Source organism: Mastigoproctus giganteus, chromosome 10, assembly GCF_048544385.1.
Source record: "Mastigoproctus giganteus isolate SK-2022 chromosome 10, ASM4854438v1, whole genome shotgun sequence".
In the NCBI taxonomy this organism is placed as follows: domain Eukaryota; kingdom Metazoa; phylum Arthropoda; class Arachnida; order Uropygi; family Thelyphonidae; genus Mastigoproctus; species Mastigoproctus giganteus.
In genome coordinates, this window is record NC_143584.1 from 181,536,226 (window position 1) to 181,562,440 (window position 26,215).

A 26,215-nucleotide genomic window follows, 5' to 3' on the forward strand; every position below is an offset into this window, starting at 1 on the left:
ATCTACATGGGTGGTAGAGGCTGACAGTTTGGGGAAATTCAAAGATCAGCTGGATAATTACCTATGGGAGGAGGGAAATGCTTAGGTTGTCCATTTCCTTTTCTCGTATTTTTTTTTCTTATTTTATTCTTATAATTTTATTTTATTTATTTCGTTATTTATTATTATTTGGGGTTTTTTTTTTTTTTTTGGCTGGTGCAGCATAAGCCATAGGCTTCCTTGCACCATGTGGCCATTGCTAACACCAATATAAGTAAGAAAAATACAAATAAGTTGTAGCTAATTTTATAGTAGCTAGTTATTTTAAATTTTATAATAAACATTGTTAGTAAATATTTATAATTTCATGTCCAAGCTTTGATGTTATACAAATTGGACTAATTCCAATTATTTTAGAATTTGAAATGTATTATAAATATCCTGTAATAGGTGTATTAACATGCTTGCAATATTTATGAATCGTAAGTCTTATAATTACAATAAATCATGCTTTGCATTATATTTCAAGTATTTATACTAGCTCAATTTCTCTTTATCATGGTGAGTAAGCATTGTGGCATTAATTTAAGAATTACGTTTAATGCAATAGGCAAAAGTTACTTATGAACTCAAAATTATAAATTAAATTTAAATGAAACTACAACTATTGTCTGCTCTATTGTCAAATTTATTGCACAATCAACACTGGTAAAGAAAATTGAACAAAAATGCATTCAAGCATATATATAAATATTCTGGATATAATATGTGCACACGCACATATTTTAATTACCTGAGTTGGACATGAGACTTATTTCTGTATAACCATAATCTCCAAGTGCCAAATTCAAATCCAGAACAGTGTCTTGATGGTGTGGATGAACAAGATGGTGATTATTGGGATCCAATTCTCTTTCTTGGCAAACCTGTTTCTTTATATCAAATAATGTAGTCCGTGGACTAACACGAATTACCATTAACTGGTTTCTAGGAAGATATACTTGAAGCCTGAATGTCTGCTATAGATGAAAAAAAATTTCTATTACTTCCAATTAAAGCAAGAATCTTCAATAATGAATTAAAATTTGTGATAATAAAACAAATTTTTAACCTTTATATAGCATTCTTTATTAGAAAGAAATTATCTGTAAAATATTTAACTGTAAAGCTATTTACATCAATATTAATAAAGGATCTGAGTGCCATTTTGTATATCATTCACAATAAATATGAATTCATTAAAATAGGAACTCAGAATTTTAAATAATGTTAAACTAGGGAAAAATACCACAAAATTATCACCCTGCTTCTAAAATAGGATGATAATTCACCCTAATTTAGAAGTAGGTTCCAACAATCAACTACCTTGCTGGCCTTTAGCCAGCAGGTAGTTGATTGTTGGAACAAACTTCCATCTGTTGTGAATATTTGTATTTTGAATAAATTCAAGGAAGAACTAGACAAACCATTGAAGGGAATGTATAAGTGATGATGATGGAGAAGGGGTTTTTTGGCTGTATAAGCTTGCTTTATACATCATTTGCCATTACTAATACTAATGGATAGCATATATTTATTAATGCCTCAGATTTAGTTTAATACCCAGGATCCTGAACCGGATATCATCATTCTTCTCTTTCTTGGCAATCCCCCCCCCCTCCCTCTCTCTCTCTCTCTCTCTCTCTCTCTCTGTAACTTGGAAAAAAATTTTTTTTTTTTTGGCTGGTACAGCATAAGCCTCAGGCTTCCTTGCACTATATGGCTGCTGATAATAATAATAAAGCAGCTTTGTTGCACAATGGAAATTCATTCCCATCAGTTCCTCCACTTCATGTGTTTCCTCCACATATTTTCCCCAATCCTGGCTTACGCGGCTGGGGCTTGGGGAGGGTCAATTGAACACTCATCTCCGTAGAATTTTATTCTCAGTGCAGAATTTTGCTCTCCTCGGGATCACCAGGGCTTGTAGGACTGTGGCAATGGATACCTTATGTCCCCTTGCTGGTAAGATGCCTGCAGAGTTGGTCGTAGTGCAGTATGCTCTTAAGCGAGGACTTGCTAGACAGATTTTTTGGCGTCAGGTCATGCCCAGTGGAGCAGGTCGCTGCTTTGCTCGATTTACCAGCGGAGCGACAGTGAGTCAATGATGAATTGGGTGCCATCTGTCAATTGCAGTGAACCAATTCTGAGAAAGGTAGACATTTATACGCCTTTATGCTGTCGGTCCAGATAGTGAGCAGGGAACGACGTTACTGGCTCCAATTTGGGTATGCGGCTGGTGCTGTTCTCACTGGACATGGCCTGAGGTCAAGGTTGTTCTGGTTGGGGTTATCCTCCTCTGAGGCATGTGAGTGTGGAGAACCTGAGACAGGCCTCCACATTCTACTCTATTGTCCCCTTTATGTGGACTTAAGAGCGAGACTGGAGCAAGAGACACTCACTCTCAATGAAGATAACTTAGTTGAGTTATTTAATAACTATGAAAATTATTTCATTGAGTTTGTCAAAAACGCTTATTTAAGATGTAGGGCGATGCCTGGCTGGTAGTAGTCAACCTACCTCCTCATGGTGGGTGTGGTGACTCAAGGGGGGGGGGGATTGCCTGTCCCCTTCGAGAGGCCAAATGGTCAAAATAATTATCATTACTGTGATTTGAGTTGACCAGTTGGTCTACTATTTGTTTTGTTTGTTTGCCTTAAAAACCTACTGAATTGTAGAATAAACAAATAGGAATGAGAACCAAGTCGCATATGGGTGAGAACCCATGTGGCGACTTTGGTATGGAAGCTTGCTCAAATGACAAATGACTTCATGTGTTAGCTTTAAAGAAATATGAAAGTGCATCCAAGATCCTAAGTGCAATAAAGTACCAAGACTTTGGTTGGAGTGTTTGTGGTGATTTCTTAGATAATTGTATTACTTCACTGGTCTACAAGGTTTCACTCTATACTGTTGTTTTCTATGTTTGTGGAATAGCCATGCAACAAAAGAAAAACTATATTATATAGTAGTGAGAAAAGAGGGAGGAAATTTATGAGGGAGAAGTAATATAAAATATATTCCACTGGATGAACCAAAAATTGAAAGCAGGAATTTTCACTGGGCCTCAAATAAAGAAACAGTACTACTTGTACATATTTTTTTTTTTTTTTTTTTTTTTTTTAAATAGCAGTCCCAATTATAAATTTGCAGACATAAGAGTTATGTTCCAAGCAAAACTAAGTGTTAGAAGAAGAAAAACAGAACTTGATTAAATTGGATCAGAACCTCTGAAGGTTAATTTTTAGGGATATGTGAAGAAAAATTGCTTTGTAAAATGGAGGTAATCAGTACAGATAAGAATTTTAAAAAAAATTAGCTTAGCAAGATTTTATTTAAACATTAAAAGGAATGCTACCTAGCTGTTTTATGTTCTGTGAATTTAAAATAAAGTGGAGAAATTATGCAGTTCAGAAGAAATATCAATGAACAACAAGATGTTCAGCAGCATCATGTTATTTCTGCAACTTTTGAAAGGTATTAACTGCTGCACAGGTACAGTCCACCAAGACAGCTTATTCAGCAAGCTGCATCACTGTGTGCCACTTGTTTGGGAGGTCTGGATTCAATTCCCATCAATTTGGCTGGTGCTATATAAGCTTGCTCCAATGCATCATTTGCCACTACAATACTATTAAGGCTACCAAATGGTTCTACAGGGGGAACCATTTACTTGAAACCATAGGGTAATGTGGATTTCTTTATGTTGCAGGTTTAACACGAACCAAAGGTGCATTTGACAAACGGAAAGAGAGAGAGACAAGATCAGTGAGGGAGACTGCAAAGAAACTTAATGTTAGATATCATGATTTTTAACCCATAACCAACACACATTGTAAAGTTGATACAGAAATTCAAAGAGACAGGATCTGTGTTAGAGAAAACACATGAGAAAGTGCACTGCAACAAAGAGACAAACATCTTCATTTTTGGAAAGATTCTGGTGGGTCCCAATAAGTCACTGCACCACATGTCAAGTGAGAATAGGGTTGACAGCAAGCATCAGCAGAATTCGGCACAAAAACAAGTGGCATCTGTATAAGATGCAGTTGCTGCAGAAATTAAATGAAGATGATCCTGATAGAAGGGTTGAGTTCTGCGACTGCGCCATTGAGGAGGAATACAAAGACCCAGAATTTCCGTCAAAGATTGTTTCTGATAAGGCTAATTTTTATGTCCCCAGAAGTAAACAAACAAAATGTCCATTACTGGTGACCAGATAATCCCAATGAATTGACCCCTGCAAAGAACAAGGATGTTCTTAAGTAATGATGTGGTGTGGAATATGGAACAATTCAATCGTGGGACTTAACTTCTTTGAAGAGAGGGTTAAGGGCAAAAATTTTCTGGAAATGCTGTAGAAAATCATGTTCATCATTTTGAATGAGCAGGATACATTTCTAGAATGGTTCAAGCAAGCACCTGCCCACTATACCATGACTGTTCATGAATGGTCACATCAACAATTCCCAGGTTACTGGATAAGTCAAAGGGGATCACAGGAATGGCCACCAAGATCCCCAGACTTGTCTCCCCACTGGACTTTTTCTGTGGGCCATTTAAAATGGCTAGGTAAAATTGGAGAAACTATGCAACCTGGACCACCTGAAACTCCAGATCACAGACATCTGGATATGGCAAGTTACATGTCCTTGAGAGTGAAGCTGCCGTGGGTCAAATGCTTACGAAAGGGTATCCAAAGAAATGGTCGACATATGGAACATACCTTATGAAATTATATATTTCCCTTATGGTTCCAAGTAAATGGTACACCCTGTAGAATAGCTGTCAGTCATAATGCCTTTGTTGTTATTGTTATCAGGAAGAGAATTGATTCAGGTCCTTATTTTAGCCAATGCACCTATTAACAATTGATGCTAATTCATACATAGTTGTGAATATACATACAAGTGTGTGCATGCATGTGTTTGTGTCTTCACAGGATAATTTCCATGACATTCAGGCCGAAAAACCTGCATAACACATGGAGAACTCTGACTGATAGATTTACCAAAGTGCAGTGGTGCAACTGCTCCATAACACCAAGGGGCACAGACAAATTCAATTACTATTAGTGCAGAGGCACTCAGTGACCTTATTTTTAGCCTAAAAAATGTATGCCATTATGGGGATTTCATAATCGCTTATAACAACAAAGCTGATGCAATAGAACAAATTTTTAAAGTGATCCAACAGAAGTTTCAAAAATGACTGAACACAGAATGAGATCTTTATAATGACCAAATGATTGGTTGATTAGATCAAATGATATTGGAAACATTTAGTTTTAAACAATTAATTAGAAAATTACAAATAACATGGCAAAGATTACAGAGATATATGCCTGATAGTGATACAGAGAGCATTTTCTCTATCCTCTGTCCTGAAAATTGGAATTATAAAATTCTATAATAAAGCAACAAAAGTCATATTTTTATTTTCTTACTTTATCTTACTCTCTTGCTTTATAGAGTCATTCAGTTACTGATGAAATGGACTGTAGGTGAAGGGATTCCAAATGAATATAAAAGTAAAATCAGAATAGAAAAGTAACAAATAAAAAAAAATAAAATAACTAAAAAAAGTGTAAAAGGATAAAACTTTATATTAGAATACTTACTTCAAAGGGTTGATTTGGCAATTTTGGCATTTTTTTTAATGGAAGTTCCACAATATTCTTTGGAACAACATGTATAGTTTTGAAATCCAAAGATCCAATAGGGGTATTTGGCTTATAAGTGATTTCACAACCTGTGTCTGTACAAACATTAATAACATGTCCTGCAGGGGATATTTTATTACTTGTAGCCACATGAACAAGGAGATCCATCATAGGAGTCCTAAACAGATTTAAAAATAAGAGTCAAAGAATAAATTTCCAGAGTTCAACTTATTAGTATGACTTGACACAGAATAGTTCACAATACTGATGACTAAGACTAACAACTTTTAAGAGTACTACATCTTTAAAATTCTGCTTTCAGAAAAATATTTTACCAATTAACCACTGAGCTGGGACTACTGTTGTTAGTTATGTAACTAAATCATGGAGTTTCAGTAAATCTGAAGTTCCCAAGTGATAAAAACAAAACTTTTGCCAAGTCTAAGTTGTACCCAAAAATTATTTAAATTAATATTCACATGAATATTCTGAAATGACACTACAGTCTGTTATTAAATTAAGTCTATATACATGTTTTACTTTTTGAAGTAGCAATATAACAGGCTAAAAAATATTACTGGCTAGGCAAAACAAATCTGCAAATCACAAACTGAACAATAAACTATTCACATAAATTATGTAAATTTAAAGATCCAAAGGACCTTAAAAATCAATTCTTTAAAATTGCATATATGGTACTTTAATGCTTTTTGTTACTGTTCCCATGATCAATCCTATGAAGTGCCATTAATGTTTTAATGGCTACAGAGCTCCTATTTAAAGCCTTTCCCCTAAAAACTAATATTGCTTTTAAAGTCCTAAGAAAGAATAAACCTGGATATAACCCCCCCCCCTTTTCTCTTAATTTTTGACTTTGGGAAAGGGATAAACTAAATACAACTCTTTAAATAGACATTCTCATAGACCAATATTCTCCACTCAGGATAGTGAGAATAAAACAAACTGGGGGGGGGGGGAGAATAACTGTACAGTCAGATATGAAGTTTTCCGAGCAGTGTGAAGATGTTTGTTTATGGGCTTTACAGTGCAAGAGCATAATGCACCTAACTATGGTGATGTTAAATACACAATTTATGTATATAAATGTTGAAGTTCACACTGCATTGTACCTGTTTAAGGAATAAAAAAATTGATCACATGTGGGGTATCTGCCAGGAGGTCAGCAATACTGAAAGAGATGTTCGTCCTGGAAAAAGAGGTAAACAAAGTTTGTCGGTCACTATTGTATTTGGGGTAATCAATGAGTACATGTTGAACAGTGAGCTGAGTGTTGCAATTTGTACACAGTGGTGGATCAGTACCTGCAAGAAGATAAAGATGTGTTAGATGTGTATAGCTATTCGTAGTCGGGCTAATACGACTTCTTCATGCCTGTTTTCACATAAAGATTTCCAAGGTTGCAGATGTTTCTTTATACGGAGTGGTTTGTTCCCAACTTGACTTTGCCAGATGTGTTGCCATTTTTCAAGACACTGCTTCTTTATAATTGACTTGTAGTCTGTGATCGGTATACTAAAGGGTTCATCTATAGGATCTGTAGCAGTTTTTGCAGCTAGGTCAGCACATGAATTTCTGGAAATTCCCACACGACCAGGGGATCCAACAAAAGATGACTTTGTTTCTTCCTATTTAGTTTAGTTGTGGTATTCCAAATCTGTATGAGTAAGGGGTTATCATAATTTTTATTTTACTGTATAGCTTGGATAGCACTAATGGAGTCTGTATAGATCACACTGTTCAATATATTTGTTGATAAAGTGAAATTTAACGCTATGAAGATAGCACAGAGTTCTGCAGTGTAGCTGCTGCATTCAATGCAGAGTTTCTTGGCTATGGTAAGGTTGGGAAAAACTGCTGCTGCACCAACATGGGTATCGGTGCAGCAGCAGTTTTAGATCCGTTTGTGTAGATTGGCATGTACTCTGCATGCTGGGTTATCAATGTGGCATGAGTTTGCAGTATGTTCTGTTGGGATAAGGTGTTTCCCCAATGATGCGAGTGATAGGTCGCACGACAGTATGTGATACATCCAAGGCGGAACTGTCCGAGGAGAAGTAGTCTGTATCATGCTAAGGTCAATTTGCCAGTCACTGAGCAGGGAACGCAGGCGTATCCCTGTTGATGGGTTTTTAGATGGATAGGCTCTGCAAAGGTTCTCCCATTTGGGCGAGAAAAGTCCATTCCAAGTAGGGTTTTACAGTTGCCCTTTAACCTTTGCTGCGTAGTTTAACGGAAGCATTTCTCTGCATAGATGTAAAGAGGTTTCATCTGCTTCAGCACATATAAGCTCTGAACTGGCGATGTATGGAATGCCCCTAGTGCAAGTTGGAGAGAACTGTGGTGTACAGCAGTGCAGACAGGCTGTAAGAGTAGGTCATGGAGTCTTGTCAATGATATACAGGAATTTTGCTAGCAGGGATAAGGTGATTATCCCCTTGTATAAGGGTCAGGCCACACCTTGGGTAATGCATACAGGTCATTTTAGGAAGGATGTCCAGTTGCTGGAATGAGTACAGAGAAGGGCAACAAGACTGGTGAGGGAAACAAAGGGGGTGCTCTTATGAAGAAAGGCTTAAGTTCCGTGAAGTGCAGCATTTGGAGACTAGGCACCTACGAGGTGATCTGATTGAGGTGTATAAGGCCTTGAATGGATTAAGCAGGCTCAATGCTGATGGGATTCTTCCTCTTGCTCAGATTACACACCTGAGGGGACAAACTGAAACCGAGGAAAGGCAATTGTCAAAGATGTGTGGAAATTTGCCTTTAGCCAGCGGGTACTTGATTGCTGGAACAAACTTCCAGCTGTCATTGTGGAAGTTGATAGCTTAAATAAATTCAAGGAAGTGGACAAACTTTTAGAGCAAATGAATGGGTGAAATAGGAAGGGTTTTTTTTTTTTTTGGCTGATGCTGTATAAGCTTGCTTCCTTGCATCACATGCCTCTACTAATACTAAATACAATTCATTACAACCTGGTGACTACCTATTCATCATAGCATTTAGATGTCCTCAGTTTTTTTTTTAAATACAACATAATTCATCCACTTTCCATGCTGATTAGGGGGTAGGGGTGTAACATGCCATAAATAAATATCATTAATGACAAGATTATTATTACTACTACATTATAATGTTTATATAGTAACACTCAAGGTACAGGAATTTAATAAAATATTTTAAATTTATTCTTTTTAAGAATTAAAAAAGTTTAAGGTGCCAAAAAAAGCAAGCATAATACATGAAGTAAGTTTTTCAACTTACATATAACCCATTACTTCATCAACACTAAAAAAGGCTTTTAAAAAAAATGTTACCGATAAAAATTAACCTCAAAATGGAGGATATCACTTATTGTGCTGTTTGGGACCAGTTCTTTTGAAAGTAAAGTAGTTTTCATCTTTACTGATATGTAAAGATGAAGTTCATAATGTAAATAATTATTTGCAAATTATTCATTAATGTGACTTCAATAAAACTACACTTCTTCAACATTGAAATGATAATGTAACTTGATATGAAAGGATAAATTGATTATCCTTATGGATTGTCAATGTAATTAGAAAATATCAGGTCAAAAGTAATATTTAATCTTTGTAAAATGGCAGCTGTTTTAAATAATTAGAATCAATAATTGTCTAAGCTGAGTTTCTCAACCATTTTTAACATTAAAATGTACTCACCTGCTATTGAATTAACTATTTCAGCTCTTTATATTTCTTTCTTGCTTTTAAATGTTACCAAATACTGTATGTGAAAAACAGCAGTGGCACCCAAATTCTCAGACTGTGAATGACAAAATTCACAAATAGGAGCCCAAAAGAGAAACCCTAGTTATACGGCACTACATATAGAGAATGATGTAGTTAACATAACATGATTCAAAATTTTATAATACAAGAATGCAACAGCTTCAGAACAATGATAGCATATGCAGTAATCACATTATGTGCAGATGACATAATGAAATAGTAACTGCATTATATACAGATGACAGGAAATACAGCAAAAAAAGCAATGACAAAGTGATAACAGTATACCGCACTGATAATAGTGCAACTAGGTTTGATGGCATCCAGGGCAAATAAAAAAAAAAAAAAAAAAAATGGCACCCCTGAAAACTGTTCTTTTTGGAATTTTTGCATTTTTTAACCATACATCCCCGAAATTTGGCACCCAGGGCATGTGCCCTACCTGTCTCACCCTTGGAGTGATGTCATACTAGTGGCTTATATGTGTAGCTGAGTTTTTAGCTCCATGGATTATATCTATTTTTAGCATTTCTTGGATCCTGTTCAAGAATATGTATATCAGAAATTTAAAGTTCAGGTGAGTGGAATGGTGCTTTTTTGAAAGCTGACAATTAAGGGGTTGAGTTGAAATAACTGTTTCAATTCTTGTGATATCTACTTGTAATATTAATGTTAATTCCTGCATAGTGGCTGCCATAAAAAGTTGTTTGTAATTATCAGCTTAAACTATTTAGATAAAACTTTTGTTTTCCACAAAATCTAGGGTGTACAAGTGATTTGAGCCTTGTTCTGGGCTGCAGGGTGGCTGGGGACATTTTTCTCTTGCCATTTGCCCACCTTTAGAAAGTCTGACTATTTTTAATTAACATAGGCTCTTGCTATCCACAATTTATTTGTTCTACTGTGTCTGCCACCTTGTCTTCCATCATGATGATAGCCTTTTGGCAGTTTTGGAGGGAAACTTATGGAAGCTGCCATTTTGTTCTGATGACATCACAGATTACATAATATTAAGTATCAGGGAAATAAGATACATAATGTCATTAACTGTGTATATTATTATCACATGTGGCAGCTTTGTTAGATAACGGCAGATACTGGTATTGGGGGCTACCATTTTGATTTTCTCTATTGGTGTTTTGTATATATATATATGTGTGTGTGTATGTGTGTTTGCCAAAGTATTAGTGGCTATTTCTGAAACTGCATATTTATGAGTTTAACTGAGTTAAAATGCTTCTGTTATTTTGTTAAGTGGTCTATTTGTCCTTAGTGACGGCTGGGGCCCCACCGATTATGTAAACGTGAACTTGGACAAAATTTCCATTGAAATACATGTTTCTAATTTATGGTTATATGTAATGGCCAAATAATGCTTTGTAGTTCCAGATGACTAACCTGTTACTGGATCGCTAATTTTCATTCAATTGGAATTGCTATTTGAGTTAAGTCATAGGATTGTATTGGTTTTCATCCAGGAACTGACTGGGGTGAATCAACTAGTGGAACTTGACAACTGGTGTATAAAAACTGACATGCACTGCATTACTGAGATTTTCATCCAGGACTTTAAGGTGATTTAGATCTTAGAACTGATATATCCAGTATTGTGACTGAAAAATACTGGAAAAATAGGAATTTTAGTTATCTGAATTGATAACTGGTTCTACTTCAACTATGTCTGATGAAAGTTTTTCATCCTCAGACATGCTTGGGAATTTGACTGTTGCCCCTGAAATTTTGGATACTTGTTTGACAGAACCTTCTGTTGTTTTGGAGGATATTCTTTGTGAAGAGTCTCCTCCTATGAGTCTAGCTCGAGGTGGGCCAGAGGCCCAAGGTATAAATAGTGTAAATATTTTAGACCAATCAAACAGTTCTGTAAATATAGACTTTCTATTTGCTTTAAAGAATAATCTTACGGATTTGTTTAAGGTTAATACTAAGGTTTCTCCACTTATGATGGTGGAAGTTTGCAAGATCTGGAACAATGTAGAAAGGTTAATTATAGACCTTACTTTAAAAAATGACAGACTTAAGTGCAAGTTTGATACAATTTCTATGCCTGCTGCTTCTTCTGCTGGTGTGGCAGCAACAAGTGCAGGAAAACAAACTGCAGAGGGGTTAGTTCCTACATACAGGGACACAAAATATGTGGCACCAATACGTGCAAATGACGAATGTAAATTAAAAACTAGTGAAGTAATCAAATTAGCTGTATCAAACGAAGATGGAACTGAAGCACATTAAGATCAAATCCATTAGAAAAGTAAGAGAGAAAAGAATAATTATTGAAACTGCCTCTAGCAGCGATCTAAATAAATTAAAGAACTGCTCCAAGTTCAAAGAGCATAATTTAAATGTGGATTCGCTGCATAATTCGCTACAGACTTTCTTGATGACTTGTATGTAAAAAATTTCAGTGAATTTAATATTAGAGGAAGACTTTAAGGAAGAGGTTAAGGTTAGATTCAAAATAAAATCCAGAAATAAAAATTACTCCCATTGGATTTTTGAAGTCCCTGCTCAATTCAGAAATATTCTTTTTAACTCTGGTTCCCAAATTTACTTGGACTGGTCTGTACACAATGTGAAAGACTTCATGATTGCCTCATTGTTTTAAATGCCTGGGTTATGGGCATTCTGCCAAGGACTGCAGGCAAACAGATTTCACTTATGAACATTGTGGCCAGTTAGGTCACCAGATAGACTTGTTCCAATAAGGACTCTCCCTTAGCATGTCCAAACTGCAGGTTAAGAAAAAAAGAAAAGAAAACTGATCATTCCTTTTGAGATTCAAAGTGTCCCAGTACATACATGCTCAGGAACTGACTAAATCAAGAACCAACTACACCTAATACAGTCAATCCTTCCAATATGGATAATTTAAGTTCAGGATTCAAAGTTGTGCAATTAAATTGCCAACAATCAGCTTCTGTAATGAGTGACATATCTAAATTAATTGAACAAAAAATCTGTGCTAGGATTATAGGAATTATATTCCTACAAGTGAAAGGTTAAGGGGCTTCCTTTACAATGCAAAATTGTGCAGTCCAACACTCAAATTTCTGGTGAGGGTGGAAATGCAGTGGCCAGGGTTTGGAGGCCTTGGTTGTTACAGATCCACAAATTACTGTTATAAGGATAAACGGACTTTGCTCTGATCATTCATCATGTGCCTGTCTGGAGGGTTTCTTTGGACAGTTGTATTTTATCTCACTCTCTAGGCAGTGTTCGCAGGCTAACCAACAGATCGAACCATTCCTGAATTACCTTGAAGATGCTTTAATTAAACTTTCTGGTAAGAGAATTATCATTTTAACCAACACAAATGCATCTTCTACCATATGGGGTAGTCCCTCAACTGATCCCAAGGAAGTGCTTTTGGAGGAATTAAGTCTTGTCAAAAGGGCTGTCTCTCTGAAACACTCCAGGCCAAATTCCAACATTCGTTTCTGCCTCCAGGCAATCTTTTATAGACATTACTTTATCAAATAGAGCGTTTAGTCATTGCCTGGCAGATTGGAAGGTCCATTCTTCTTGTTCTTGCAGTGATCACAATGTTATCTCGTTTAATATCATCTCTTTATCTCCTGACAGTCAGACTTAATCATGATTTTCCAAGATATAAAACTGCTCAAGCTGACTGGAATCTCTGATCAATATTAAAGAAGCTTTTTGCTTGGAAAATATCCATCATATCAGTTGTTTGGCTCTTAAGCTGCAGCTTGATGAAATAATGCATACTATTGCAGTTATTTGGATAGTTCTCTAGGAAGGAAAAAGAGGATGCATAACTCAGTCCCTTGGGGTAACAATCTCTAACTGATCTTCATAAAAACCTTAAAAAAAAAAAAAAAAAAAACACTAGGAAGAATTTACAACAAGCTAGAAGAAACAAAGACCTTTGGAACAAATTATTAGGCTAAATGAATTATACAGGGATGCCCGTAAAACATAATTCAATTCCATTTACAGAGAGAAATGCTCTGCGTGGGAAAGCTTTGTAAAGTCCTCTTTGGATAAGGATCCATGGTGTTTGCCATATAAACTCTTAGTTGACAAATTACATCCAGGGGAGATTTTCTCCTCTGTTTTGATGGAAAATAATACCAAATCACTTACATGGGAAGAATCCATGAATTCCATCTTGGATGAATTGATCAAGCAAGATTATACTGTTCCAGAGCATTCTGAACACAAACAGGGCTCAGAATGGAACACTTAACTTATGAGGGCCTTGCCCAGGAGCAGGAATTTACACAGGATGAAATTGGTTATGCTGTCTCCTCCATGAAAGATGGAAAGTGTCCAGGATTGGACCTTATGGAAGTTGCTGTAATGAAGAGAATCTGAACTTGTCTACTGTTACTTATAAACCTCTTTAATACTTGTTTGAATTAAGGGTGTTTCCTGGTTCCCTGGAAGTGTGCCAACCTTAAAATTCTTCTCAAAAATCCTGGAAAACCTGCAAATTTAACTTCGTCTTATAGTCCATTGCACTGCTTCCAGTTTTCAGAAAGGTTCTAGAAAAGCTTATTGTTATGAGATTCTTGGAAAATTATCATAGTAAAAATATGTCATATCAATTTCAGTTTGGCTTTTTGAAAGGCAAGTCAACTGTGGATGCTATTAGATTGGTTTTGGACTCTTTCTTCTGAGAGTAAATGTCCTCACTCTCCTTGTGGACTTTGACACCGTTTGGTGGCGAGGTTCCGGGAGGCCAAGGTTTCAATTCCCATTTACCGTTTGATCCGACTATTTTCAGGACCAGTGTCTTGTTGTCTCCTCTGGATTCAGTTCTGTGGCGAGGCCAGTCACTCGGGGCTGCCCTCAGGGATCCGTTCTTGGACCTGTATGTTGGAACATTGTCCTTGATGGGTGGCTTACTATCAACCAGGAAAACATCCAGAAAATTCCATATGCTGATGACTTAGTCGTCATTGTTTACGAAAATCAAGGTTTCAAATTGAAATTAGAGCAAATGAAGTGCTTGCTGATTTGAACGACTGGTTTCATATGCACAAATTAGAAATTTCCACTGCTGAAACAAAGCAAATGCTCTTTAAAGGGTGATTAGATTAAAACAGTCCTATCAGATTTATTAGACCAACCTATTAAATTAGGTAGTGTTTATAAATATCTTGGGATAATGTTGGATTCTAGATTAAATTTCATCTCCCATGCAAAAAATAAAAGTGCTAACAGGAAAACTAATAAATGTAACAAAATGCTCTTGGGGTATTAAACCCTTCACTTTGCGGCAGTATTATAAATGTATTTTTATACCCGTGGTGTGTGCTATGCAGCAGATGCATGGGGCCCCTACATTAGTAAATATATTGTTAATAAGTACATAACCCAGGCCCAAAGGTTTTTCTTCCTAGCCACCTCGAGATCTTGCCTTACAATTTCAACTGTGGCTCAAAGTTATTTCGCGTAAAATACCTATAAAATATGGAGTTATTTTTAATTATCTTCAACATTTCAGAAGGCAGGGTGTGCCTAAAACCCTTGGACAGTACTCCATTAATCTTGATGTACCTACTAAGGATGATATAACAAGACTAAGAAATCAATTCATTAGTGATTGGCAAAATGAATGGGTAAATGCCATTATTGGCCAGATAACATTTGGATTTTTGCCTAGGGCAGCTGAATTTGATAAAACATTCCCTTTGGTTTAATCTAGGGCTATGTTTAACCTTTTTGCTTTCTGGACACATCAGCCTAAATTCAAAGTTGCATACTCTGGGTTTGGCTGCCTCTCCGATGTGTAAAATGTGGTTCTCCGGAGACTGTCCAACATTTAATATTTGAGTAATTACTACGTTGATTTTAGGTATGAATTACAGATGTTAACTAATGGTTATGATGAATGTGATCTCCCTAAACTTGTTGAAAATAAAGAAAATCTTGGGGCCCCCAGCAAATTTTGCTGATAAGGTATTCCATAGAATGTGGAGAACAATAAATGTTATCTGATTGCTATTTCTAGATTAAATAATTGGTTGAATAATTTTCTCATTTCAGTTGAATACCTTGGTGTTTATTGCCTACTTTGGTTTTCTCACTTGGCAACATTATTAAATTTCTGTTTGTACTTTGTTTAATAGTTGTTTTGATCTGAAGATTTTTCAGATCTTATCTTAACTGTAAATATTGTTAACAGGTTGAACTTGCCTTTTGAGGTAAACTATTTAAAGCTGTAAACACTTTACTGTAAATATTGTGTATAGGTTGAACTTTCCTTTTGGGGTGCATAAAAATTCTGTGTTGCTACTTGTTCTGGGTCTGGGGAAAAAAAAAATGTTAAAGTACTAATTTAATACTCCAACTTGTTCTGATTGATTTTTTCCTGTCCTAAAGTACTTTAGGCAGGAGTATTTTATTATGCTAACATAGATTGGAATGTTAATAGCACTCTTTTGTTTGTCTTCTTGTGTTAGACGCTCTTTGGGATTTGTATACTTAGTATTCTGCACTGAAGACTGTAGCATCACAGTTATGTTATGCATGAGGTTGAATAGTAAATGGGTATTTCTCTTACAGGTTCTGGACTGTTTTAGTTTGGGAACAGACTATTTGGCAGTTTAGTTATATGTAAGGGCCATGAGTATGAACCACTCTTAGGACTTGTTTACTTGATACTCTGTTGTTGAGTATTGTAAGGTACATATGAGATTGAATCTTTAGTTGACATCTCTCTCACCGGTTTTGGACTGTATTAGTTTGGAACTGATACTGCTGTCTTGCCTAAAATATTGGCATTGTTCTCCCTTCACAGCTGTGTTGATGTTTCAGCTTGATATATATCTTTATAATTGCTGTATATTATAAGTTTTACAGTGTTGTTTAATGGCTTACTTTACGAGAGTTTCTAGTTACAGGGGATAATTCTCCCATACAGCTGTTAAATTGTTTTTACCACGGCTTTGGTACAGACAACCACTGTATACAGTAAACCCCCGCTATTCGGGGGGGGGGGGGTTACGTTCCTGAGAAATGTCGCGAATACCGAAAACGCGAATACTGAGTTATGGCTCCCACAGTAATAAAGGGGTTCCGTTCCAAAGTATGAAATTTATAAGAAAAACTAGTCTAAAATTTTGTCTATGTATGTATTATATGTACCTTCATAATATGACTATGTACATAGACAGTACGTAGTTAAATGCAAGCATATGGCATTAAAATGAAAATAAGAAACAATTTAATATTAAATGTAATATTTATTAGAAATTTCAAACAAATCTTTGAACTTAACGGAATTTTATTTTGAGTTCAGTCTTCTATCCACAGATTTAAAGCCTTTTCCATTTTTTCTAATTTAACATCACGAGTTACAGAGCAAATTTTTGAAGCAATTAGCACGTTTTCACGGACACTACGGTGGATTTTTTCTTCCGATTTTTTGATTGATCATACCGTTGACTCATTGATTTTATAATGTTTTGCCACTGGGACACTTTCACCATTAAAAATTTTATCTAATAACTCAATTTTATTCGCTAATGTCATCACCTTCTTTGATATTTTCACATTTCTCTTGTTATTCGTAGCCATATTTTTGTAGGGGTTAGAAAGAACTTGTCCACAATAAAGTCACTTTCTTCAGTTAACACACTCGAAAAAGTCTGTTTTACACTGCAAAACGGTAGATTTATCATTTTTGTAAGCATATCAATTTATAAATTGGTAAATTTATTCAATTTATAAGCATATAAATTAAAAGCAAACGACGAAACCTTCCATGACAAGCGCATAACACATACTGAACAGGGATTAGCGAGAAACATCCACGCTCGCGATTTTGTCACCCTCTCCTCCCCACCCACTGAGTGCTGTTTTGACTGGGAAAGATAATTTTAGCCACACCCATGTTTTTTTATGGCGGAAAATATTCACAGCGCTTTAAAATTCACATTTTTTTAGGTTTCATTTTATATTAAGTCAGCGATCGCGAATACGTGAAACCGCGAATACAGATACCGCGAATAGCGGGGGTTTACTGTATTTGTAATTTAAGTTTTAATTTAGTAATGATAATAACACATGGAAACTTTTGTATAATTGTATTATAAGTTTAGATTATGTTAACGGCTTTAAACTTTGCACTTAAAAACTTTCCTTTTTAACTTCATTTTCGGGGATGTCTTCTTTCTGCTTTCCCTCTCCTCCCATATCCCTAACTAAACCTATTTCCTATCTTCCTTTCAGTTAAAAACTCTGGGTTCCCAGGCTTGCCTGATAGCCCCAATAAGTGTTTATGGTTGAAAGTGGACCCTGGCACACCTCCTCGTGCCCAAGGTTGGGAGTCGGGGGAAGAGGACCTGTTGTCCCCTGCCTGCAAAGTTGCTAGGTGCCGGTACTCAACACACACACACACACACACACACACACACACACACACACACACACACACACACACACACACACACACACACACACACACACACACTTGTTGGCCTTGGCCTTTTGCCATTTCAGAAGCTACAGTGGTAGCTAAGGGAGACACTGGAGACTGCAATTAAACAAATACACCTTGACCATGTCTCACCCTAGTTACACCACTAAGTATTGATGAAGTAAACAATAAGTTAGATAAACTGTATTTGTAAAAAAGGTAAAAGAAACCAAGTATTTAACTGAAATACTTGACTGGAAAGCAGAAAGAACATGTAAAGAAGAAAACATTACATGATATAACTGCTATGTTAGTGATAATGATGAGACTGGTTGAAACAAGTGAAATCTGGATCACAGAGGTTTGCATTCTGGATAATCCTGGTCATGTATCTTCCATGATCAGTTCTAAAGAATGTTAGATCCTTTCAGATGAAAATGATTTGTACCAAGAATCTGAACGTTGATTAGGTTCAGAAAATCCATACACTGTAAATTAGTATATAGTGTAGTACTTTGTACAGGAATATTGACTGGAATATTCTCTCTGTATCAAAAGGGAAAAGGATGAAGAGTAGGAGAACTCAGGATAAATTTTATTATGGAAGAATCATATTGTTGTAGCATACAAAGTACATTCAAAAAGTTCTGAAATTTTACTGTAAAAGCTGCATGAACAGTTGGGCTTACTAACCTAGTCACCTTCAAAGTACCTTCCTTCCACACACTCACACTCAGCTTTGAAATATTCTTTAAAATCATGTTTTCTTAGCATGATTTATTTGCTGAAGCAGCCATATGTCTTAGCATACATATGGCCACTTCAGCATTTTCTTTTTTGTCATCCACTGTAGCAAACTGACAATCCTAAAGCCCCATTTTCGGTTAAGATTTCCCAGTTTTTGTCAGAAAAACTTTCCAATTTTTTTTTTACTCTTTTGCTAAAAGAATTTCCACACATCTATTCTGCAACCATCCTTTTCCAAATGAAATTTGTCTTTTTTTTCCATCGAGCAACAGTAAAGATACCATCAACATTTAATTTACTTAATGTCTTATATACACTTCAATTAGATCACCATGCAGATACCTAGTTTCCAGAGACTGCAAATTATAAAACATCCAGATGTGGCCTAACCACTGCCTCATAAATGGGATAATCACTTGTTTGTCTGTATATCACTGACAGGACTCCATGTGATGTTCTATCAGCTTGTCAGAATTTCACGTCGCATTATACAATTACCCTTACATTCTTTTCATATTCAACCAATTTGATTTTGGTATCATCCAAATGGTATGTTATTCTGGGATTACTTCTACCAAAATGTAGTACTTTGCATTTATCCCTGTTAAACCTCAACTGAATTTTTCAGCACACCTGCTTAATTTATCTCTATCCTCTTTAAGCAGCACACCCCTCATCAACCATTGTATCCACCACTGCATCAGCAGCAAACTTAAGTATAAAAGTTGAAATATCTGCATCAGAAACATCAAACACAGCAAAAGACCCAACACCAACCTCAGTGAAACCCAACTAACAGTAGTACATTAGGCGCATTGGCCATTTATAACCACTGTGTCTACCACTTATTCGTTTCCTTATTCATAGTAGTAACTTGTCCCTAATGCAGCACCACTCCAATTTATACAATTGTATATATGGTATAATAATAGAGGCTCTACTGAAATATAAGCATATAATGTCAAAATTATTTTTGGCATCCAGTTCCTTTGAAACAACATCATAGTAGCTAATAAGATTGGTGAAGCATTATCTCCCTTTAACAAACCCCTGCTGTGATTGCCCATCAATCCACTCCTATCAAGATAATCATACTATTGATTCAATTATTTTTCCTGGCACAGGTTAAACTTACAGGTCTGTAGTCACCCACTTCACATTTTAAGAGATACATATCCACATTCTGATCTACAGGCTGCTCTGGAATTTAAGGATGTTCTCATTATTATGGCTAAAGGTTTAAACTGTTTTCCAGCTTCTTTTAATGCAATCAGATAGATTCCATCAGCACCAGATACTTTGTTCACTTTTAGCTGCAACAATTTCTCTGCCACCTTGTTGTCTGTTACTACAATCACTTAATTCCCAATTAGTATTAGATATGCTTCTGCTAACTCCATTTCTAAAAACGTCATCTGTGAATGTAAATATTTATTCAGCTAATCACAATTTGTACAGGATCATCAACAGTTATGCCATTCATATCTAGAAGACCAATACAATTCATCCCTTTCCTTCTAGTGTTATCTATCTCTCCTCCACCTCCTGTCATTATAATCATATATTCAAATTCAATATCCTCAATATTAGAGTGATGTATTATACCTATGTTAACCTTTGATGACTTAACCAATACTTTAAACAAATTTACTAACTATACTCCTAGTATAATCAATTAAATGTGTGCCTACATGTTTTTAGTAACCCTGACAGAATGTACGTAATTGCTAGTCCCATATGATCCCTAGCAGACCTTGTAAGGCTTCACCTCCTGCTTTTCAGGTTACTGCATATTAAAATAAAATTAAATTAAATTAAATTAAAATAAAAGCAATTCAAGTATCAATTCTACCTATGCTTATGGCTGCCATTAAATTATTAGCCTGTGTATCCCTAAAACTAACAATTTTCCCAATCCACCTACCACTGCCACAATAGCATCAGCAAATATTTTTAATCCCTTTCCCTTTAAGTGTATCCCATTCCTGTAAAAACAATCCCATCTATTAACATGTACTGACTATGTTAAGGAAAAAATATCCCATGAGCCTTGCACAATTTCTCTAGGGCCAAACTGGATTGGCATGGCTCTGATAAAACTCCCTCTTATAGTGTCATTAGGAAGCCCTTAGAAGTGACCCCAATTGCAGCCAATAAGTATGCAGACTCCAATATCGCTTCTTATTGATCTTTCCTTGATTTAGCCACTTCCTAAGCAAAGAATTAATCTTCTCTTCCAGATAATTTAAAGATGACAGTCAAATAACTTTATATGTTGTGTTGTCACTGATGTTCTAGTGCTTCATTTCTATAGTCATCCTTGTCCTAATAAGGATATTTTGATTTTTAGGACTTTATCAAAAAAAATTCATTCCTAGAATTTATTGCAATACAGTCAAAGTAACATTTGGAAAAACTGCATCCATTAATGTCTTTATTAACTTGCAAAAGAGAAGAACCCTCTAACCAATGAAAATTTTAATATGCCATGCCTAATAAATTACATACTTTCAAGTTACTGTGATTTGACACCTAAAGGTTTTTCTTTTAAAACAGTTCATATATGTTAACTATTGAGATAAAGCACATTCAAATCATAAGGAGGGAGGTAAAATTACAAAATTTTTTGCAAATATTAAATATATTAAAAATTATATTGAAATATTAAATATTTCAATAAATAATCAAATAAAAGTGACAAATCATGAAAAAAAGAGGACTCTCGCCACTCTCGAGTCATAATGCGCTCGCAATAGAACAAATTCTGCTTTTGCTACACGTTGTCCTAGTATTGTGCCGCTTAACAAAGCATGGCCAAAAGGTTAATCTCTTATTGTAAAAATTCTTGAAGTGACTAACTTAAATAACATAAAACTCCATAATATAGACATCAAAATGCATAAAATTAAACAGAAAATTCTCTTTAAAATTATTTTATCTATTATTTAGCACGTAACCACTGGTGTAAAAAAAAAAAAAAAAATTCAACCCTAATCCACGATTTTTCTCAATATCACTTTACACTTGTTAAGTACAGCCCCAGAATGCCTATGCTTTACATTATTAGTATCAACAATATCACCTTTTGTGATATTGTTGGTAGGAAGCTAACAAATGGTAGCTGTATGAACATACTCAGAGCTCACTCACAATAACAGGTGAGAGTGTGTACAGTATATGTGCATATACCCGAAATTGGAGACTTCCTCCTTCCCCGCTATGTATGATAACTCACTCTCTCATGTCAAGCATTCAAAGTAGTTGTCTACTTCAAACAATCACGAAAGGCATGGGGATATTTACTATAAACCAAGTTAAAGTAGGGACTACCTTGTCCATACTTTGTAAGAGATACTTTTCCGTTTTTTTTTTTACATTTATTTATATATTTTCATTGATAAATTTTCTCTTGCATAACTATGGGCAAGTATGGAAACGCAGTCCGTTGATGCTATGTCAGGTGTAGTCTCCTGATGAAATACCTGATTTAGCATCAATATTTACTTTGCTGACATCAGATTTTATTATTTATTAATTTCATATTCTTTTCTTCCCCGTTTTGGAGTACTGTATTTAGCAAATTTTTCCCGCCTTTATCTGATGTAGGCTATCGTAACTTTCTTTTGACATTTTGATGTAATTTTTTTAAGCTTTCCGGATGTTTCGAACTGCCATCTTTACTTTTATTTATCATATTAATTATAATATACATATATTTACATTTGCATCCGTTGCTGCTGCTTTGCGTGCTTCGGTGCATTTGCTATATCCAGTTTATTTAACTCTGATGTTTTCACTCTTTAATACAATCTTTTATTTATTTATATATATATATATATATATATAAAAAGAGTGAGTGTGTGTGTGTGTATATATATATATATATATATATATATATATAAAATCTTTTATATATATCATCCAGCCTGTTAACCACCTCAAGTTTCGTCTAACTACCACAAAATTCGTCTAACTTTAACTTAGTTACTATTATTATAGCTATTCTTCTTTTTGATGTCTTTTATCACCATTCGGCATGGATTAACAGGCAGATGATATCAGAAACTGATAGCTCGCTAATTGTAGGAGGACACATTGAAGGGGTTAGCCCTTGATAAAGTTTCTTTCAATGTGTCATCTTCTTCCTATAATTGACTTGACATATATTTAGTTACTATTTTCTACGCTATTTTCTCTACTTTTATGCTTTATTAATTATTTTGTTCTTTCAATATTTGTCATTTCCATTATTCATGTGTATCCCTACCAAGCTAGAACCATGGACTAGGTATAACTATTATAGCGATTAGTTGCCACCAGCCTATATATACTCGCCTTTAATATACTGCACGTTTAATAACTGCTCAAACTATGCTCAAACATAATAAGACTGATGTAATGTTCTATCTAGTATTCATTGATGGCATTAATCAGTTCTTCTCCTCCTTTCAGTTTTTAGTCTTTTATTGTATAATTTGCTATAATAATTGTTAATTTATTTGCCTTATTCATTATATATATATCTCCACACGCGCCTATTACATTATATTATTTATATATATTTATTTATTAAAGAGCAGCTTTCTGTTTATGGACGGAACCACGAAAGTCAGGAGTTAACTAGACAAAGATACAAGAACATTACCGCGTTTAACAGTGCGTCTGTGCTTCTCTAGCCTCGACTGACCACTCAGCTACGGTAGTGGCAAAGTCTAGCGAGAAGTTTATTTGATCATACTGAAGCTGAAAATAGCAGCACAAAGCGGAATGCAAAAATAGTAATACAGATGGCAGTGTTTCATTTGGAAATTTCATTTAGTAAATCTGTATAACTCGAATTGGCAATTAAGGCGCTATGAATATTTACAGGTGGGTCTGTTTAAACTCCACACCACTTTTCACCTATTTTTTATTGTCCGAGGTGATCAAAGGTTATTTTCAGAATGACTGTGTTCAGGAGCAAGATCAGGGGCAGAACTATCGGCCCCCGGTGTTAATTTAGAAAAATACCCTCACCGAGCCATAAATTATCACCGACTGTAAAATAATGTAGGAATCTTTTTTTATTAACTATGCATACATCACATCACTGTATGCATAACGACTAATTCAGTGATGCATACGTTATCATTTTGTGAAAATATTTTCATAATTAAGTATTCTCATTAGCTCATTTTTTTTTTCAAAGCTAAATGCTGTGTTTTTATATTTAGTTTCTGTCAACGTCAAAACAGATAAACGTAAACTTTCAATCTCCAATTTGTAACCAAAATGTACACTTTACAATATTTACACTTCAGGGTACCGCAGTCCTGAGAGAAATGTTTATTAGGTGAGATTTAATTATTATTATTAGCCATGTGGTGCAAGGAATGCACCACATGGCTAACAATATCACTAGTTGGTGATATTATTATGGCTAATCACCAGCTAAGGGGGAAAAAAAAAAAAATTTCTAAATTACCCCGAGAGAGAGAGAGAGAGAGAGAGAGAAGTAGAAGGGAATCACCAAAAAAGAGAAGAATGATGATATCCAGCTGAGGACCCTGGTATGCCAAGCCCATACTCACCAGATATGAGCCCCCCCTCTTGAAATTTTATTAAAAAGGATGCGTTGCACAGCAGCAATAGGAAAACCACTATATTAAGGGAAACCAGATTACGAAAGTTTACCAATAATTACTGCTTTGGTTTTATAACTCTAGTCTTCCACAAATTGTGGAAATTGAGAGGAATGAATACCCCCCCCCCCCCACACACACACACATTTCATAGTTTATGTCCACTAAAGACCATCTGGACGAACCATGATTACAATCTGCGACACCAAAAAAAAAAAATAATAATAATAACTACTGCAAACAGAAAAACGACCATCACTTTTCTGCGACTACCGATTGAAAAATCTTTAGGATAGCATATGTGATATTTAAAGATATCGCTTTAATGATAGGTCAATACGCCCCCTTTGATTACTGATATCTGACAAAAGCCCGGAAAAACTACTTAAGACTAGTGACAGCGAATCACCAGTCTAATACACGAAAACGTAGTTAAAATCTTAGGACCTACAGCATTAAGTACCATTTATATATTTTCATTTAATTTTATTTAATCTGTTTTTATTTTTCAGGCACTTTTTAATTTTTTCCATTGTAGCTACACCTGACAAGTCAGCACCACTACCTATACGCTAATCTAAGCTATTTGTGTCTCTCTCTCTCTCTCTCTTTATATATATATATATATATATATATATATATATATATATATATATATCTCCAATAATTTAAATTAAATAAAACAAAACATAAGCCAGTAGTATGGCAAAAACTGTAGAGCGAAAATTAACATAAAAATAACCCAAATAAACAAACGAACGAAAAAAGAATAGACATAATAGTAGCCCGATAACCCTTGTATAATTTCGAGTTTTAAATCCGATTAATAAAAACTATACAAATCGCTGCATTTCAATCGCTATACAAATCGGCGCCATGATGTAAAGATCGAAGTACCAATTCAACCTCCCTCCTCCGATCTCGGGGGGGGGGGGGTGTACAGCTAAATTATTATATAATTGGCATTATCCTAAAATTTGTATAGTTTTTATTAATCGGATTTAAAACTCGAAATTATACAAGGGTTATCGGGCTACTATTATGTCTATTCTTTTTTCGTTCGTTTGTTTATTTGGGTTATTTTTATGTTAATTTTCGCTCTACAGTTTTTGCCATACTACTGGCTTATGTTTTATTTTATTTAATTTAAAATATTGGATGTATTTCAGCTTCATATGGAGGAATTGCATGTCGCTGCCTCTAATGAATGCCTAATTATTTATTTATTTATTTATTCACTTTATTATAATTTAATGCATGTTAATATTTAATATAATTCAATGATAGTGTGTATATATATATATATATATATATATATATATTTTTTTTTTTTTTTTAATTTGTTTAGTATTGTGATACCAATTCATTTTTTTATTCCCCCACAAAACATTAGAACAGTAATTTCTAAATATCCGCGCGTTTAAATTAGTTTACTAAAATTGTTAGCGATTAACTTTCAATGATTCACAACAATAATTCGTTCACTTTTTTCATATTTTCAAACAAGGGAATAGGTTAGAATATACCTATTCCCCCATAGGCATTGGAGATATTATAAAACTATAATATCTTCAATTTTAATATTATAATTTTTATTATATCCGCGTCACTAAACAATATACTATATACAAAAAAAATTATACAAAGTCCCCACCATCATCTAACATTAAAAAATAAATAAATAAAAAGATTATAAAGTACATTGTATATATCGTACATCGCCACTAAGAACAGATATTCGCCGCTGATGCGGACATGAAAAAATGTACTCTCAGAAAGCAGGCTAGTAGTTACAATGTACTTACTATAGGAATATGAGGGAATTTACAAGCTTGGACCGCCTGCATAATGAACACTATACAAGAATCTTAAAATAACCGCGAAATTCCAATATTTATCTTTCTTAGAACTGAAAGTTAAAAGAAAAGTAGTGAAGATGCAAAATATCAAATACAAAAATACTGCTGTTGTCCATGAAACGTAAATGAAC

At 34.9% G+C, this 26,215-nt stretch overlaps 1 protein-coding gene across 6 annotated transcripts in view; it reads right to left on the minus strand.

Annotated features, from left to right (window-relative positions):
* Positions 1-26,215, minus strand: part of LOC150079593 (uncharacterized) — a 282,770-nt gene that overhangs the window by 49,401 nt on the left and 207,154 nt on the right. For all 6 annotated transcript variants that reach the window (XM_090382783.1, XM_090382784.1, XM_090382787.1 and 3 more), the window contains 2 exons: positions 5,639-5,858; positions 773-998 (listed from right to left, as the gene is read on the minus strand). In XM_090382783.1, coding sequence (XP_090238909.1) covers positions 773-998; positions 5,639-5,858 — 446 coding nt within the window. The remainder of the gene's footprint in view (positions 1-772; positions 999-5,638; positions 5,859-26,215) is intronic.